This window comes from Aethina tumida, chromosome 4 (assembly GCF_024364675.1).
Source record: "Aethina tumida isolate Nest 87 chromosome 4, icAetTumi1.1, whole genome shotgun sequence".
Classification (NCBI taxonomy): domain Eukaryota; kingdom Metazoa; phylum Arthropoda; class Insecta; order Coleoptera; family Nitidulidae; genus Aethina; species Aethina tumida.
In genome coordinates, this window is record NC_065438.1 from 828567 (window position 1) to 845903 (window position 17337).

The following is a 17337-nucleotide window of genomic DNA, read 5'->3' on the forward strand; positions in this document are numbered from 1 at the left end:
ATACATTTATTTCGACTCGTAAACATGGAAAGCAACGAAGCCTGACATAAATTCGATAATATGCACATCAAATGGTAACGTAATCTTGTACGGTTGCTGACTGCAAATCGGGCGTAAGCTGTCGAGATTTTCGGTTGTTTGCACCGGCGAATTTTGCAGGTGTATGCACCCTCTAGTTGACCATATTGTAATTTCATTCCCATCAAATATGAATCGATTATAATTGGAATTGGAAGATTCTCACATGTATGGGTAACTTGATGTCTTAACCAACATGCATTATTTCCTAGAATTAGACATGTAATCAACTCCAGGCGAATTCCAGTTCACAATGTGATTAGTTAGATTAAAGAAGAATGTTGAAAATTGTCAATTATATGACTTGGTGTTTATTGTTTTAATTGCCAGACTTGGTGTTAGGTTACTTTAATAATGTGTTCCAAGAAAAACTAATACTTAGTAGTAATAAATATGCATGTGACTAAACTTAAATTAGAATTGATACAAATGGATAAAAATTAATGATTTATTGAATGTATAATATAAAAATTCCATCCTTTAAACTCTTAAAAGCTTTACAGGAAAAGTATGTGTTCAAATTTTATTTTTTATTACCAGAATTTTAGTAACAAATATATACATTGATAGGAAGAAAGTTAAAAATATGGAAATGTGTTAGTAAAATCAAAAAATGAACTAAACTTACGATTCAAAGGAAAAAGTAAAAAAGAAATTTAAAGAAAATCCCATATACACAGTTATATTGTATAATACAAAGGAATGAAAGGAAATTAGAATTACAAAGATTCAAAGAAGTTGTACACAACGGGGTTAAAAAGAGATGTATAAATATTTATAAATAAAGAAAAATGGATACATCCTCTTTAAGAATATTATTCAATATGATATTAATACTATTCCAATAATCTACCTTGAAGTGATAGAATTTAACATTAAAAAGTTAAGAAAACTACCGTTGTAATAAATCTAGATTTGTGACAATTAACGTAAACTAAAACATAATTACAATTCTATACTAATAGAGTTGAGATCAAAATTAATTGTGCTGATATCTGTTCTCTTTTTTGTATTGGTTACAGATGTGTTTCAGATATTGCAAAGTGACTGTAAAAGATTGTATTAAAGCGAACAAAAATGGAGTCAATTGTAGACGACCGTTAAAATCAATGCCACACGTACAGTTACAAAATCATCTGAATACCTGTTGATGCCCGATTGTACGATTGTAAGACGAATAGAATAAATAATATAACAACAATTCTCCACCGGAGCAATCACTGTGTTGAACGCATCGATTCATAAACCATTCAGTATTCCATTAAAGCCGTTGCCATACCGAATGCATTTGCAAAACACCACTACCTGAATCCATTATCCGTTGATGCATCCATCATTTTTCGAATCAACATCCTGATAACATCCCAAAGGGAACATAAACATGTTCAATAATGGAACGAGGAAAATGGAAATATGAAAATTTTTATTACATTAAAGGCAGCAGCATTAAATTTAAGATCATGTATAAAGTTGGCATTAAATATTTGAATGCCAAACGATGGTGTTATTTTAATGTTAAATTATTTATGATAAACATTCTGAAACACATGGCGAAATAATCATCTTAACGAGGATGTATATTATGTGCAGATGTGTGTAAATCTAATCAAATTTTTATGTTATTAGGCCATTTACTTGAAAATTTGTGTCAATAACAAAAATCTTACTTGTGGCTTTAAAAGTCCAAAAGTGATCTAAATATTCGAATTCTCATTAATAATAATAATAATAAGTTGTATTGGGACATTATGCAAATTTAATCAAATTACACGAATAACTCACGATGAAGAAATTATCGCTGCTTATTGAAGTATAACAATAATTATCCACCTATTTTTAGATAGCAGAAAAAGAACAACGTTCTTTTAACTGGTTTTCTCAATTATTTTACAATGATAATAGTAATCAATTATTCTACTTATTGGGTTGCAAAAGTGATATTACAGCAATCATTAATCACACTCACAAGCCAGACATAATATGAGCTGATCATTTCCAATTAGGCGATGGTTATCTACACTAATGTCATTAATTACGGAAAAAATTGATTATAGCACTGTGTGAAGATTTTAAATTGAAATTTTCATTTATACATCATTGCATTGTTGATTATCTTGTGTGGTTACCACAAATTATAAATTAAATGAAAGTACTTTCCTTATTCGATAATACTTAGGTTATAATAGTTTTTTTATGGTGAATCAAAACACATTAATAATATGTAATACATAATTTATTTGACTCATCCATCATTATTTGAATTTTAATTTATATTCAATAAATGCAGAATCATGAATGAATAGATTATTATTTAATATTGACTGAGTCTATCGATCATAAATTAAAATGGACTGAAAGATTTAATTCAATCTTAAATGTCAACAATAATTAAGTTTGGGTGAATAACCACTTTTGACATTTTTCAACAACTTTAAAAAGTGATAAAAATAATCGATAAAACGTCCATTATATTTAAAAAGTGTAAATGTACTAATGTGTTAAATTAAATTCTTTAAAACAAAATTTATTTTCCAGAGCCAACAATTCCTATCCTAACCTTGAATAAAACCAGTTTAATTAAGATTATGTAAATATTAATTAATTTAAATTAATAAAAAGTCAATTTGGTGTGACTTAATTGTATCAACATTTGATTCCATTCAGGACTTAAGACAACAAAAAATTAATCACAACACTTACTTACTCATTTTAGCAGTGGTCTTTCTAATGATTGACATAAAAAAATGTAAAATGTAAAAGATAGATGAAAACTCTGTCTTTTAATGCTGAGCTTATTAACTTTTGTTGAAACAAACTGAAGTTATAAAGTTTTATTTATTTACTTCATGTTTATTTTAAAATATGTGACAGAAGAATATAATAAAAAATCTGACAAATGTTATCAAACAAACAACACATTTAATTAGATTTTTCTGAAGTATGTGGTGTTGTGCCCTCCAGCTCCATTTTAGGAATATAAAATTATATTCAACCTTTTTTAGGCTGACTTTTATGAATAATATTTTGTCAACATTGATAATAAATACAATTTGGCTACTACTTCATAGATCGAAGTCCTGATAAGTTTATTTGTGTAGGCAATATTCCATCCCAAATAAAGTAAAAGGCCATTAATTAACAAATACAAAACCCAACACGCATTTAAATATGTTTTGCATGCTCGGCATGCCAATGAAGATTAGCAATAAATAATTAACACGGTTGACGATAAATCATGGACAATTTGAACTCGATAAATAACAGTGTTCAATAACTTTACGCTCTCTAGTCCGATTCGGTTTTTATTGTAAAATGGTACCTCATTCAAACCGTTTTTTTATAATTCTTAACAGCAACCTTACATTTGCGTCACGCGATCTACCAAATGGAGAAATTGTCTTTCAATGCGTGTAATTTTTTTCCTTCCTCAATTACTTTCTTCGACGTGTGTTTTAATTGGTGTTGTATCCGAGTCATTGTTTGCGATCCGTTAGCAAAGTTTAATCGTGTGTACGAACAATTTATTTCAACTGGTCTGGTGAAACTTATTGTTTGTAATCACCGATTTGTTTGATTTATAGAAAAAAACGTGTTGCGGAAGCACTGCAATTATGCAGTGTTAACGTGTTCCATCACTAAATTAATTAATTCAAGTCAAATCAATTGTTTATATATTTATATATAGTAAAAAATATATTGAAATTAGTTAATTTGAAGACTTTTTTAAATGGCTATTGATTTTTTTTAATATTCTTTATACTGATCTTAAAATGGCTGTATTTAAAATACAGATATAATAAGAAAATTGTATAATTTATAAAAAGTTTTTCAGTTCACAATATTATCCTTTGAATAAAAGAAATTCTGAGGGACTTTAATCAACTGTAGGTGTACCGAGAGTATAAAGATAAATTTTATAATATGTTGCATAAATACAAAAGTATTTACTTTGTAGTATCTTGTGTTTGTAATAGTAATTGTCGATTCATTGCATGAAATCTAATTTAGCATACTCGCTCGAAACAATTAATTAGAAATGTTTACTTTAATTGTATTGTATCCGTATAATTGTTTATTCGTTGTAATCCAATGCGAAATTATTTCTCGATTGGCTCACACATCCTACATTCACCGCACTGCAATCCAGATCTTAACTAATACATGAATATGTATGGGATTTTCTTAGAAGTGTGCAAGAAGTTAGCGAAAAGTGTTACATAAATAAGAAGTTGGTGCCATTGTAGAATGCCACTGCCGTGTGACAGTAATGTTCATCTTAAACCCCCCTTGAAATTAATTACAGAACCATGTTCGTAACGAGGTCCTCTCATAATATCATGCTGTACCTGGAGAAAATATGATACATCTGCTCACCGGAAGATAAACCGACATTAAATAATTCACGAGAGAAAACTCTAGGAAGTGCATCTAGAAATGTAAAGGGGTGTAAGATTTATATGCTCGTTCATGTGCAGGCCACTCAAAAACATAATAATAATTGAATATTTCCGAGATAAACATTCGGGGGCAAAAGCGAATTACTTGTCGGACATTCCGGTGTATGTAAGGCCGATTCAGATGGATGAATGTCAGTAAGTGTTCTAGTACGTTACATTCAGCAACCTTCAACAAAAATATCGGTTTATGTAATGATATTACTTATGTTATTTGTGTGGAAAACGGCTAATAACAATATTGACCTTATTACCGCCAGTAAGTATTAGTTCATCGACGAGGGAAGATAATTGGTGATGCGGTCGTCAGCGAGTAATGAATAAATAAAGAGTTTGACCACGAAAGTTTGCAATTTTAATGTCTTAATTCGTCAGTTGGCAATTTCATGCGAGGAAATTGTGTCCTGATTTCTCATGATTACTGTGCAAGATGATTCGTTTGACCGATTCTCAAAGAACGAGATAAAACGCTCTATAAATATTGATACGATAATGATACTAATTATAAAGTAATGCAACTTATATATACACGGTGTCCCCAAAAAATCTCCACAAAATTCTACTCTTTCTTATTAATTTTGACACCCTGTTTTTTCAATAATTGTCCTTTTTACTAAAGTAAGATAAGACCCACATTTATGTATATTAAAAGCATTTTGATACAAATATTAATAATTACCATTTTTAATTGATAATGTGTAAAAAAATTCAGTGATAAAGACAGTGGTGTTAAAAACTTACCAATTTCCTCTTTTCCCTCCATTCAAAGAGTGTTTTAGGCATATTTAGGTCTCCACTAATTGGCCACCTAGTACAAGACAAAAGTATTTTATTATTCCATCTTTTTAAATTCATCTTGCAATATATTAAATAAATAATAAGGTGTTTAGGTCATATATGAGAATAAATCTGAGAACCATACTTTCACATTCATTCTTGGGAAACCGACTAATTATCCGCAAACAAATATTATTAGCCTCAACATTGTGTAGTGGTAATTGAACAGCTAAAATTACTTGTTCCTGCTGCAGATTACGAGTGTTGGAGTAACATAAATAATCCGTCAACATGTTGGAACTTACAATATTGCTCACAAAGATAGAAACTATCAAATTTTGAACTTTGTCTTCTACAAAATATAAACAGGATATAATTAATTCATAATATTGGTCTAATATTAATATTAAAACAATTAATTTTCTTACACAGAGTGTCTGGAAATAAGAGTACCTTCTTGAAGAGACATTAAATATTATCAGTTAAAGAAATATCCAAAGTAGACTCAGCATGTCAATCATTTTGTAACTATAACATCAGGAGTGTCTTATGAGGTTATCCTAAAACCCTGTATTTATTAAATTTAACTTTGGTCTATGTTTTTGACAAACTTATCTTATATTAAACTTAAAGTTATGATTTATAAAACAATGCTTCTATAAAACAGTATAACTTTAAGCCATGTAAGTTTATAATTTCATAAAACATTTAAAGGAGGAAGGAAGCTTCTCATAACTTCAGAAACATTAAAGCTACCTGGATTTTTATTATTTCATTACTTTTTTATATAAAAAAATATAATTACATCAATAATTTTTATATAATACAAGTAATTCATTTTTGTAGATTATTTAATTAACCTATTCTATGTTCAACGAATATAAATAACTCTACAATGGGGAATAATTGCATTATTTAAATTTGCAGAAGATAAATATTTCTTACAAAAAACTACTTATGTTATTTGCATTGTCTTAATATGTAAATAGATGCAAATAAATTTTAATTGTAATTAAGGCATAATTAAGAAACAACATGGACGATTTTTGTGAGTTTACAGAGACAGTTGTAAAACATAATTTTGAGTGAAATGGGCGTGATTCGGGCCCATTAGACGATTGAGCCGTAAAACTTTTTAATTTTAATTGCCCGATTAAAACCCATTCAGACAGTTCACTCGAGTGTACACTCTGAAGCTTTGGCATCTTTTTTTTTTTGTTCCAGGCCGACCATTGCGCAGATAAAGTTCTTTTAATTGGTAATCAATTTGAAAAAGAAGTTACTAAATGATGCGTGCCCAGAATTTTCCCGTCCCGTCTTGGTTCATTGGCAACTTCCGTATATGGGACCCGACGAAATTGATCGACTCGTAATCCCCGCATGTTGGTTCAGTTCTATTGTTCGATTTATGTGCGCCTGTTGATGTGATTGTTGTGCGATCGTACCGGAGCAAACATGTTATCGACCAGTGTTTTGTGCATCAAACGGAAGAAGAAGAGGAGTTATTGCATCGCCAACGCCGCCACTGTTTATTGTCCGTCGGAGGAGGCCGGCAAAAGGTAAGAATTCTATTTTGTGCATCAATTATTTATTAAGTTGCTGAAATAAATTTTGTGTGGAATTGTGATATGTATGTGGTTTGGGGAGGTAAGTCACTTACAATGGCTCTCTGGTCGAGGACTCGGCCATAAATGTGCCCCAGAGGAAGTAATTGACAATAAACGGGTTAAATTTACTATGTGGATTGAATTCTTCACTAAAATAAATTAACTGAGCATTTCTGTAATGCCGTTTGTCTCCGTTGAACTAATTAACTTTTTACTTTGTAACTTAAAATAATAGGTTAGCTTTCATTTTAATATTAGAAAAACAATTTGTGGAATGAACAAAAATGAAACATTTGTATGTAAAATTAGAATATTAATACCTAATTTTAAAAATATTAAAAAAAATATATATTTACATATTTAATATTAAACAAATAAAGATAATTAATAATTATTATTAACTAATTAAAATTTACATAACAGATTTACAGTACTCAAATACAAAATAATAACAATATAAACAATTAAAATACGTACAATACAGACTATGGTACAGAATAAATAAAACAATGGAAGGCAGGAATGAATTAATTAAAATACTGCCTAAAGATATTCGACTGAGGAAAAACAATATTTTAATAAATATTAATTCACAGTTCATAATCTAAAAAATTGATACTTAATTAACTGTTACAAACTTAAATACTTATTTTAGAAGCTTCAATTTTTAGCAATTTACAAAATTTCTGATTTTTTTCTTTTTGACAAATGTTAAAACAAAACGCAATGTTTAATTTTGATTTTGACTGCCATGTTTGTGTATGAAACTAGAAGTCATTAAGTGAATGTAATTACAATATTATACATGATGACTAGGTTATTTAATAACCAATGAATATTAGAAATATCTTAGTTAACATTTCTTCTTTGACATTTAAAGACTAGACTCTTGTTGTTAATCCACAGAATTGAAATTAAATATGATCTGTTAAATGCCACAAGCTATATAATAATTTTTTGCATAAAAACCTGTAATATTTAATAAAACAAATTCCTTGATCATACCATTTTATAATATTATTTCCTTGAATTTATCTTCTGTAACAACTGATGTAATATAAAACTACTACATTAATTACCCATTGTTTATGTTTTGTAAATATAACCAGTTTACATGAATTTTGTCCTTGTAATTAATTTTTTCTAGTGATTAAAAGGTCCGGAATTAAAAATTTAGAATTAAACACATTTAAAAATATTTATATTTTATAATAACACTTTGATATTCATTAAAAATTCATCCATGAAATTTTATATTTAAAAAAATATATTAATATTTTTATCAAATAAATTGATTTTGTATTTAAACTTATTCTTAAAACTGAGAAATTAAAAATAGGTACTTAATTTAATTAATTAAAATGTTTTAGATGCAATTAAATCTTATATTAATTACCTCCTTTAATTTACGAGTCTGTTTGAAATTAAAATAAAATATACCAATACATAAATAAAACAATTAAGTTTTATTAAGGTTAATGTTGTTATTTAAGAACTATAAAATTTATTTCAAGTGAACATAAAAATCTAACCAATAGAACGAGCTGTGACTACAATTAAAAAAATTAAAAACCTATTATGTATTTAGACCACAGTGAAAGAATAATTTGATTTATTACAATAAATTAATTATTTCAATACCAATTCCTTTCATTTAGTTATAATAGAAATGTGTGTCAAATTAATAAATTTAGGGAGACACAAAATGCATTTGCACAGTTTAAGCTCCATTTCGGACATTTATTAGTAAACAAAGGTAAACAATTGATTGGCCAAAAAATGACCTAAAAAAGCAACAATTAATTCTTTTAACGTTAATTAAACTGAAGCAAAATCTTTGTTATAGAACGGCCACGTCCAAAAATGATTTATGTCATTTGGCCAGCCTTAGACCGAAATATCTATCACGATTAAATAATAGATGAACGGTTAACATTCTATTAGATACGAACGTGGCAATTTGACTGTCGTAAAAATTTTCCAATGTGAAATTATTACTAATAAATATCCACTGCACGATTTGTTTTGCTGTTAATTATACATTTACCCTTGGTGATTATTACTAGTATAGTAAAGATGTGGTCAATTATGTGAATTAATTTTTGCTCTGCGTATAATATTCGTGTCACTTTTGCTAAGAAGAATGGAAAATGTAGAACAGTCATTTCCTTTGTACGTTACATTTTTTTTTGTTAAATCCGGTAAAGAAAGTTGTATAATTTCACCTCTACAACATTTGATTATACGAGTTTTAGTTTTATTTATTTCGGAACATAATTGAAGTTAATGATAACCTCCCGAGCCACAAATTAATACGTGATGGCAACGATAATTGGATCTAATTTTAATTAACTCAAGTTAAGGCAATTGTTGTAACGGTAGGAAAATGATCGTTGCGGTTTGCGAAATGCAACTGTAAAAATGCAATTCCCATGGTTATGGAAATAATCAAATTGCACACACACGTATGAGAAAATCATCAATTCGTTTGTTAATCTGGAACTCTCGTTGTGGCAATTCGAAATTATCACGGTTCCCTCGTTTGTGTACGACTGAATTAAGGAAATGTAACGAAAGTGTGTCTAATATGAGAACATAAAAAAAATTCATCTGTACCTCTAGTTGACATTTCTTTTAATATCCTGTATAATTTTATTTGAATTAAATTAACATAGTACAACCATTTTTTGAGTAATTTTATATTTGTATATGTACTTTAATTTTCACAAAAATTGAAAAATAATCAATATCTAGTAATTACTATAAAGTATAATATAAAAATAATATCCATTTTTTATATTCGTAACAACATAAATAACTGCATCAATTAAAATATATATTTAAAAATATATATCCCTTTCTGCTTTTATTAAATTTAATATTAAAATCCAGTTCAGCTGTGTTTATTTCTCATATTCAAGCTTTTTATGTTCCATTTACATTTCAAACACCCTTTAAATACACATTTCGAATTTTATATTATAAATATAAATAAAATATTTAATGACTTAATATTTCAGATTTTGTTGAGTAAATACTTTACCACATTTAAAAATATGTATTTAAAGACAAATATTTTCTTATCTTGATTAAATATTTTTAATTCATTACTAAATTTTGTTAATAAAAACTATAATTATACATTTAAACAAAAGTAATTTTATATTAAATATATGAATATAGTTTTTATTAATTTTACAGCCCGAATCTCCGGTTTGTTTGCTTTATTAATTAGTCACATACTTCTGTAATTTACTCCAAAATGTGGATACCGTATGTAGAACCACTGTTATTTTTTAATTACAGTCGAGCGTGTTTTACATGTTAAAAAGATACTTTTATCTGGAGTATGACGTTCGCTCGAATGGAAACGAATTTTGCGGCCTGTAACATCTAACAAACGATCGAACCCTAATTTAAATAAAAACTGTGATCAAAGTATGGGTTAGTTTTGTTAATTGTGCCGATTGTTTGATGGTGTGAAGTAAATTACACGGCAAACATTACTTAATTTTTCTTGTGCAACGTTTTCTGCATATTCATCAGTTAACGATTGTTACGCCTCCAATTTGAATAAACACTCTCCTAGAATTTAAATATTGGTTCACTTTTATTTATAAACGGGGCACCATAAGCAACTTAATGAAATTTTACTTGTGTGTCAAGGTAACTGCCCTTGGTTCAGTTATTAATAATAATATCCAAGCCCTAACGAGAGAGTAGCCGGAGGGCATGGACCATCTTCTAGTTTGGTTCGTTTGACTGCATTCTCTACTAGTTGAGAGATGTGATCAATAAAAATACCTAGCCCCGAAAAACTGGGACGCCTCACCTACCTATTTAACCGACCACCTTTCAAAATGTGTCTGAGGCTTAACTCCGAAGGAAAAGTCATCTGATTTATGATTTATTAAACAACAAACCATAAAACGTGGTTTGTGGCCCTCGCCACATTATGTTATTAAACCTTTTATGAAATAATAGTTATTACTTAAAATGTATTAATTTTGCGACACCAAATTCATTTTAATTTTAATGGTAATTAAAGTGACCTAAGCTAATATCAATAAATAATATAATATTATATAAGATGTTAATTTTAAATCATTATTTATGATTTAATATTTTATGGGTACCAAGATGTTGTTTCAAAATTAAAAAATAAATAAAAATATCTGTTGTTGAATACCTTTAAACATTAAGTGTCCATGGTTAATCTTTTTAAATCCAATCTGATTTTTTATCAAACCAATAAAAATTAATATCTTTAATCTACTTCAGGTACGACTCCAGGTATATTAAGTTATATATAATGAAGTAATATCTTAAACATTATAATTAAGTTAACAATTGTGAATATTCCCGTCAATTTCAAGTTCCAATTAAAACAACCATGGCTTTCGTAGCAAGTAATGCCTTCATGTCGTACCTCAAAGAAAACCGTTTAACTTACAAGGACATGAGAAAACTGGGGTACCCAGATTGGACCCGCCGTTTCCTAAGTGTGAGGAAATCACACGAAGAAAGGACGTGCAACCGATGCAACATGAAAATGGAGGATGGCCCCTGTGTATACCATTGGGGAAGACCTCTACTTGGACAACAAATATATAGTTGTTGTAAGTTCACCGAGGGTTGTTCTGTAGCCCAATGTCACGTCCCCAAGAAGTCGAAAAGCTTTTCTTATGATGGTTTCAAGTCAACTGGGCCTTGTGCTTCAAGACCTACAGTCCTGGCTTTGGACTGTGAAATGGTGTACACGACTGAAGGACTGGAAGTGGCTCAAGTGTCTATTGTGGACGTTCTGGGCCAACCAATTTACAACAAGTATGTTGTACCCATTAACCCCATCGTGGATTTCAACACCCGTTTTTCTGGGATAACTAAAGAGCACATGAAAAACGCAGTGAGCTTCACCACGATGCAGGCTGAGGTGCTGTCAATTATACATAGGGACACATTTATCATAGGACATGCCCTTGAAAATGATCTCATAGGGATAAGAATTTGTCACACCAACATTGTAGATACGTCTCAAGTGTTCGCCTTTTCAGAGACAAGGAAGGCATCCTTGAAGTATTTAGTTTCGAAGTGTTTGAAAAGGCAAATACAGTCGGGAGAACATGATAGTTTGGAAGATGCCTTTGCTTGTATGGAGCTTATGTTACTTAAGTATAAGAAAGTTGGGTTGGAGAGGGTATCGAGTAAACCACAAGTGCCTTCTTATAAATATTATAAGTTTTCATGTAACAGATATTTGTATAAAAGACGTCCAATGTATCAATAAAACAAAGAAAAAAAACAAATATTTATTTTATTACATTCTTCTCTTCTAGAGAAGAACATTCACAACTATTGTGAATTTATAACATTTTAAATAAAATTACATTAAAAACAAGTTAGTTTAAAATGTCGAGATCCTGTATTGACTTTTTCCAGCATAATTAATGCATTAATATAATTTTATAGTTTCATTCATCAAGGAAACTATAATTCATTAAACAAATGGTAACCTGTCGACTTTATAATGATATGCACGATTAAATGATTTGATTATATTACTACGCACAAATAGACTGCTGATACGAATGAACAAAACACAAGGAGCAGTTGGAGGAAACGATATCATCTACACATACGTTTTGCAAGGCGGCCTCAAAGCTTGGGTGGCAAGAAAAACCGATTGAAAAAGAAAAATAACCAGGGGCAATTATCAAGTCTATCAAAACGTAATTTTTTTTCTCGGCTTGAGATTAATATAACCTTGCCTGAGTTAAATACCCTTCATTTGCACAAGCGAAATAAAAACGTTCAATCTATTTACTGAAAACTGGTTTGATACATGCACGCCGGAATGTTGGCCATTGTCGGGGAACGTAAGAATTTTCGCTCGTTAACGAACCGCCATACCGGGGGATATTTATTAATTTTGTTCGGTACAAAAGTCTAGTTGAAAGGAGGTATGCAGATAAAGATGCTCGTTATCTGGCGTCGGTGTCTAAAATAAATCCGGCGGAGGGAATTTAAAAGAAACTGGTGGAATCCTGCACAGAAGTTGCGGGGTTACTGCTATTCAAATGTGGGAAGAAAAAGTGTTAACCTTAAATGTTGTAGTTGTGTGTCTGGTTTGGAAATATTCATATCAAAATCAACCAATTTGGGACACCCCCAGTAAAGTAAATTTGGAGGTACTAAGAATAAATTTTGAAACTAATAAGATATAACTCAAGTAAGGACGTGAAAGGAGTTTATTGTTTATTAATTTGTGTAAAATCTTCAATTATGTTTTAAATTAAACGAAATATAGCAGATATATTATTATAAATTTATTAGGTGAAGAATTTTTTGATAATCCATAAAATATTCAATGGTGATACATAATTAATGTTTGAATATACAAATTTCTTACCTACAAACTCATTTTTCAATGAAAGAATTGAAATCTCAACCAAATGGGAAAACTGTTATGTTTAATGGTTATGGATTAAAGTAAAGCTTTGCATGTTATTAGTATATTTATTACTTATATAGGAATGCGTAAACTTATAAATGTGTTATTAATAAAATATCAAAGTAAAACAGTTATTAACTACAATAGAAACATCTCACTCATGTTGCTGTGAAAAATTTATATAAAAGGCTGGAATACTGGCGAAAAATGTCACCGGGATAGATCCACCTTGTCGTGGTCGTGGACTCGGTGCGACTCAGCAAGCCCACGGAGGAGTTGTTCCACCTTATAAGTTTCGGAGTGAACATTGTGAAGTGATATTAAACCATGCAGTTCCACTTTCTCTGGCTCTCACACCTCGCAGGTAGGTCTCCATACCTTTATTTTAAGGCCCTTTCCCCAAGACCTGGTGAGAGGCTCACGCTAAGGACGGTGTGGCCATCCGCTCAGGATCTGGAGGGCTTGCCGAAGGTCTTCACTTCGGAGGTTGATGGCCTGGAGAATTCGCTGAAGGTCACCACTAATGGCATTGGTGTCCATGCCCCGGTCCTGGGGGACCCTCTGAAGAAGACCCCACTACGGAGATGGCGTCCATGCACCAGGTCCTGGGGGACCCTCTGAAGAAGTCTCCACTACGGAGATGACGTCCATGCACCAGGTCCTGGGGGGCCCTCTGAAGAAGACTCCACTACGGAGATGCTGTCCATGCCCCAGGTCCTGGGGGACCCTCTGAAGAAGTCTCCACTACGGAGATGACGTCCATGCACCAGGTCCTGGGGGACCCCCTGAAGAAGGTATCCCTATGGAGATGGTGCCCAGGTCCTGGGGGTCCCTCCGAAGAAGTTCCCCTATGGAGATGCCGTGAAATTTCATGTTATAAGAATATTAGTCTATTTATATACTTTAAAATCGTGCCCTAAAAGTTAGTCTAACTTTTGCAAAATCCTCCTGTTGGAATAATATAAATTAGGACGTGGATCCTTCCATACTCACTAAACTGTATGTTTTGGCCAATCAGAAATGCTAAATATTAATTTTTTATAATTTTACACGAAGTTAACTAAGAACCCAATAAACAAAAATATAATTGAACGACAAAATTAATTAACTAACACCAGATTTTCTATCTATTTTGTTTTTATTTGACTAGGTGCTTCGCCTAGTTCATGTTCATTATTTTATTTAATTTATATATCACAACTTAACTGTGAAATAAATTAAACTATTTTCATAAATCATTCTCTTCATTTATTTTTTATTATTGCACATTAGTAGTTTATTTGCTTGTAAATACAAATTTTTATTCCTAATTAAGTAAAGTATGATGCTTATAAATGCTTTTTTAAGTGGCCATCCCGCAATTATTTCGAAATTTGCATATGTAACCTGCGTTAATCCTGGACAAACGCAATTATGCCGCCTGTTAATTATATTTTAGTTGTTATTATATTTTAAAGGGAAAAAACTAATTTACAATCATGTCCGGTCTGCAACAACGCAGGAATAAATAAAACTAATAGAAACCTAGGTATGCAGCCGTCGATTGTGAATCAAGTGAAAATCGAAACTTCCTCCCAGTCCCATTTTATCGCCATTTCGACTTGAGTCACAACAGAATTTAAGTCTCGAGTTACGTTTAATTGGTTCAAGGTGGAAATGCGCACGTTTACAGATATATCGATGCAAACGATAAAACGACCACTGCATTCTTAACAAGGTGAGAGTATTGTTGAGCTGGAAAAAAAAATTAATCGTGCTTTTAATTTTTGCCGGCAAAAACCAGTTCTTGTAAAATAGTAATTATTGTTTTTGAATCGGCCAATAATTGTGCTACGTGCATTGTTTACATGATTTTTTTGAGGTTTAAATGTGTAATATTGGCAATTTGTCTTGAAGGCTGCATATTGTGAATTATTGAATTTCTTCACGGTGTAAATAAACCCATAAAATTAGATTTTAACATTTACCAATAATATAATTGTGTTTGAAGGTCTAAATTTTAAAAAAGACTAAATTAAATAAAATTTGAAATGTGGACATGTGGCAATTTGTATGTTTTTGCTTATAAAACAAGCTGTTTATAAATAAATTATTTTTTTAAGCATTAAGATTTCGTGTGCTACTTTTTATGTCACTAAATGTATTTGTATTTTATTAAATTATAGAAATCTGTTTAAAAGATTCTTGTGTAGCATTTTCTATGCCACTGAGTGTAGTTATATTTTATTAAGTAATGTCTATTACCTTACACTAAAAATCAGAGACGTTTGTCCAATGGATTCAGGAGTAACATTATCTATCTACTCTAAGTATACTTAAGAATTTATTAAGTAATAAATTCTTAATATGAATAAAAACATAAATAAACATAAATATTTATAATTCTCATCAAGTTCTAAAAGTTAATAAACATTGATTATAACCATTAACTCTTTTATTATTATTTTATTTTTATAATATTATCTCAGTTCGTAAAATAATTTATATAATTAATTTTCAGTCATTAAATAAATCATAAAATATTATAGTAGATTAAATAATGTATGTTTTTTTCTAGTCATTGTATATGTTTGCATTCAATTGCAATAACAAAATGACATTATTTTATTATTAATGAAGATTAATTCGAAATCGTTAATGAATTTTAATTAATTAAAAGGTAAATTTTAAAATAACAAAAGAGTACATCTTAAGTGTCTCTATTATATTTGTGGTAAAATTATTATATCCTAAAGCTGGAAGAGCTTCATTTTGTTGTTTTAATCTTTCTTTTTGTACTTATTTCCTCCGTGGATTTTCTTGAAAATACATTTTTAATCAGCTTATTCAATAATTATCTAAAAAAATTCATTTTATTATCCAAGATCACCAGTAATTTATTAAATATTGTTGTTGTTCCTAAAGTCCTGTGAAATAATTGAGAAAATATAACATTTGCTAGATATTAAGATTCAAGTACAACTGTATTAATCTATTAAATATTTAAACAACCCTAGTGAAACTGCAATGTACCAGAGTTAATATTTACAGAGGCAGATATTGTGTATTATAAGTGTTGCCATTTACACACAACGAGCAAACTAATAGTTCTACACTTGCTATCTTCACAAAATAACGGCGATTTGAATAAAATTTTATGATAATATTTCCTACAATTTCGATAGGTAAAAATAATTTAGTCATTAATTTTATGACTATTACGAGAACGAAATAAACTTAAAGTATATGCCTCTAACTGTAAAGTTTAATCTAAAATATTATTAACTTTCTTATTTAGAGAAATTTTTAATATGTTCTTTATACTGCTGCTGAAAAATAAATAAAACGTACCATAATTGAACTGACTTATTGTAATTCTAACTAATTAATAATTAAAACTACAATTCCATATAAATAACGACCTATTTCCAAATGTCACTTTATCTATTACAGTCCTTCTTACATTACTCATAAAGAAGTGAAGTGTGTTACGTTATGAAATGTCTAAAAATAAAAAGGCAAAAGTAGTTAACATTTTGTTCTTTCAAGTTACATGTATTTCCTGCTTCGCTAAAAATGATACTAGAATTATCTGCTACAATACTCGCATACACCGTCCTTTTGAAGTCTTCATACAATTATGAGATCCTTTCCGATATCTCCCTTTGATACTCGGTGACCGTACTCTTCCGTATCTAAATCGCGTTCGATTTAATCATAAAACGTAGATCGCACCAGATTACCAGTGGACTAATGCGGCATTTCCGGAATCGGTTTGCAAGATAAAAGCCGGACGTAAACTTTCGGACGACAGTAAAGTTCGTCAGACCGTTTTACGAGTGTTTTGACTTCAGATAACGCCGCCAGTTTTCCAATGGATCGTAAGTTTAATTTCGGGGAGTTAAAATGTGTTTACTTTAGATGCATTGCATAAATGCAATTTGGAAGTTTCGGACCTGAGTTACTGGTATTTGCATACAAGTTTGGGTTG

General features: G+C 30.1%; 1 protein-coding gene across 2 annotated transcripts in view; it reads left to right on the plus strand.

The window, feature by feature from the left end:
- The first annotated feature begins 6733 nt into the window (after positions 1-6733).
- The window catches only part of LOC109601767 (putative uncharacterized protein DDB_G0277255), a 64814-nt gene continuing 54210 nt past the window's right edge, over positions 6734-17337 (plus strand). The window contains exon 1 of one of the 2 annotated variants that reach the window (XM_049966774.1): positions 6734-6868. In XM_049966774.1, the coding sequence (XP_049822731.1) occupies positions 6765-6868 (104 nt within the window). In that variant the 5' untranslated portion in view covers positions 6734-6764. The remainder of the gene's footprint in view (positions 6869-17337) is intronic. The other variant, XM_049966779.1, reaches the window with a different exon arrangement.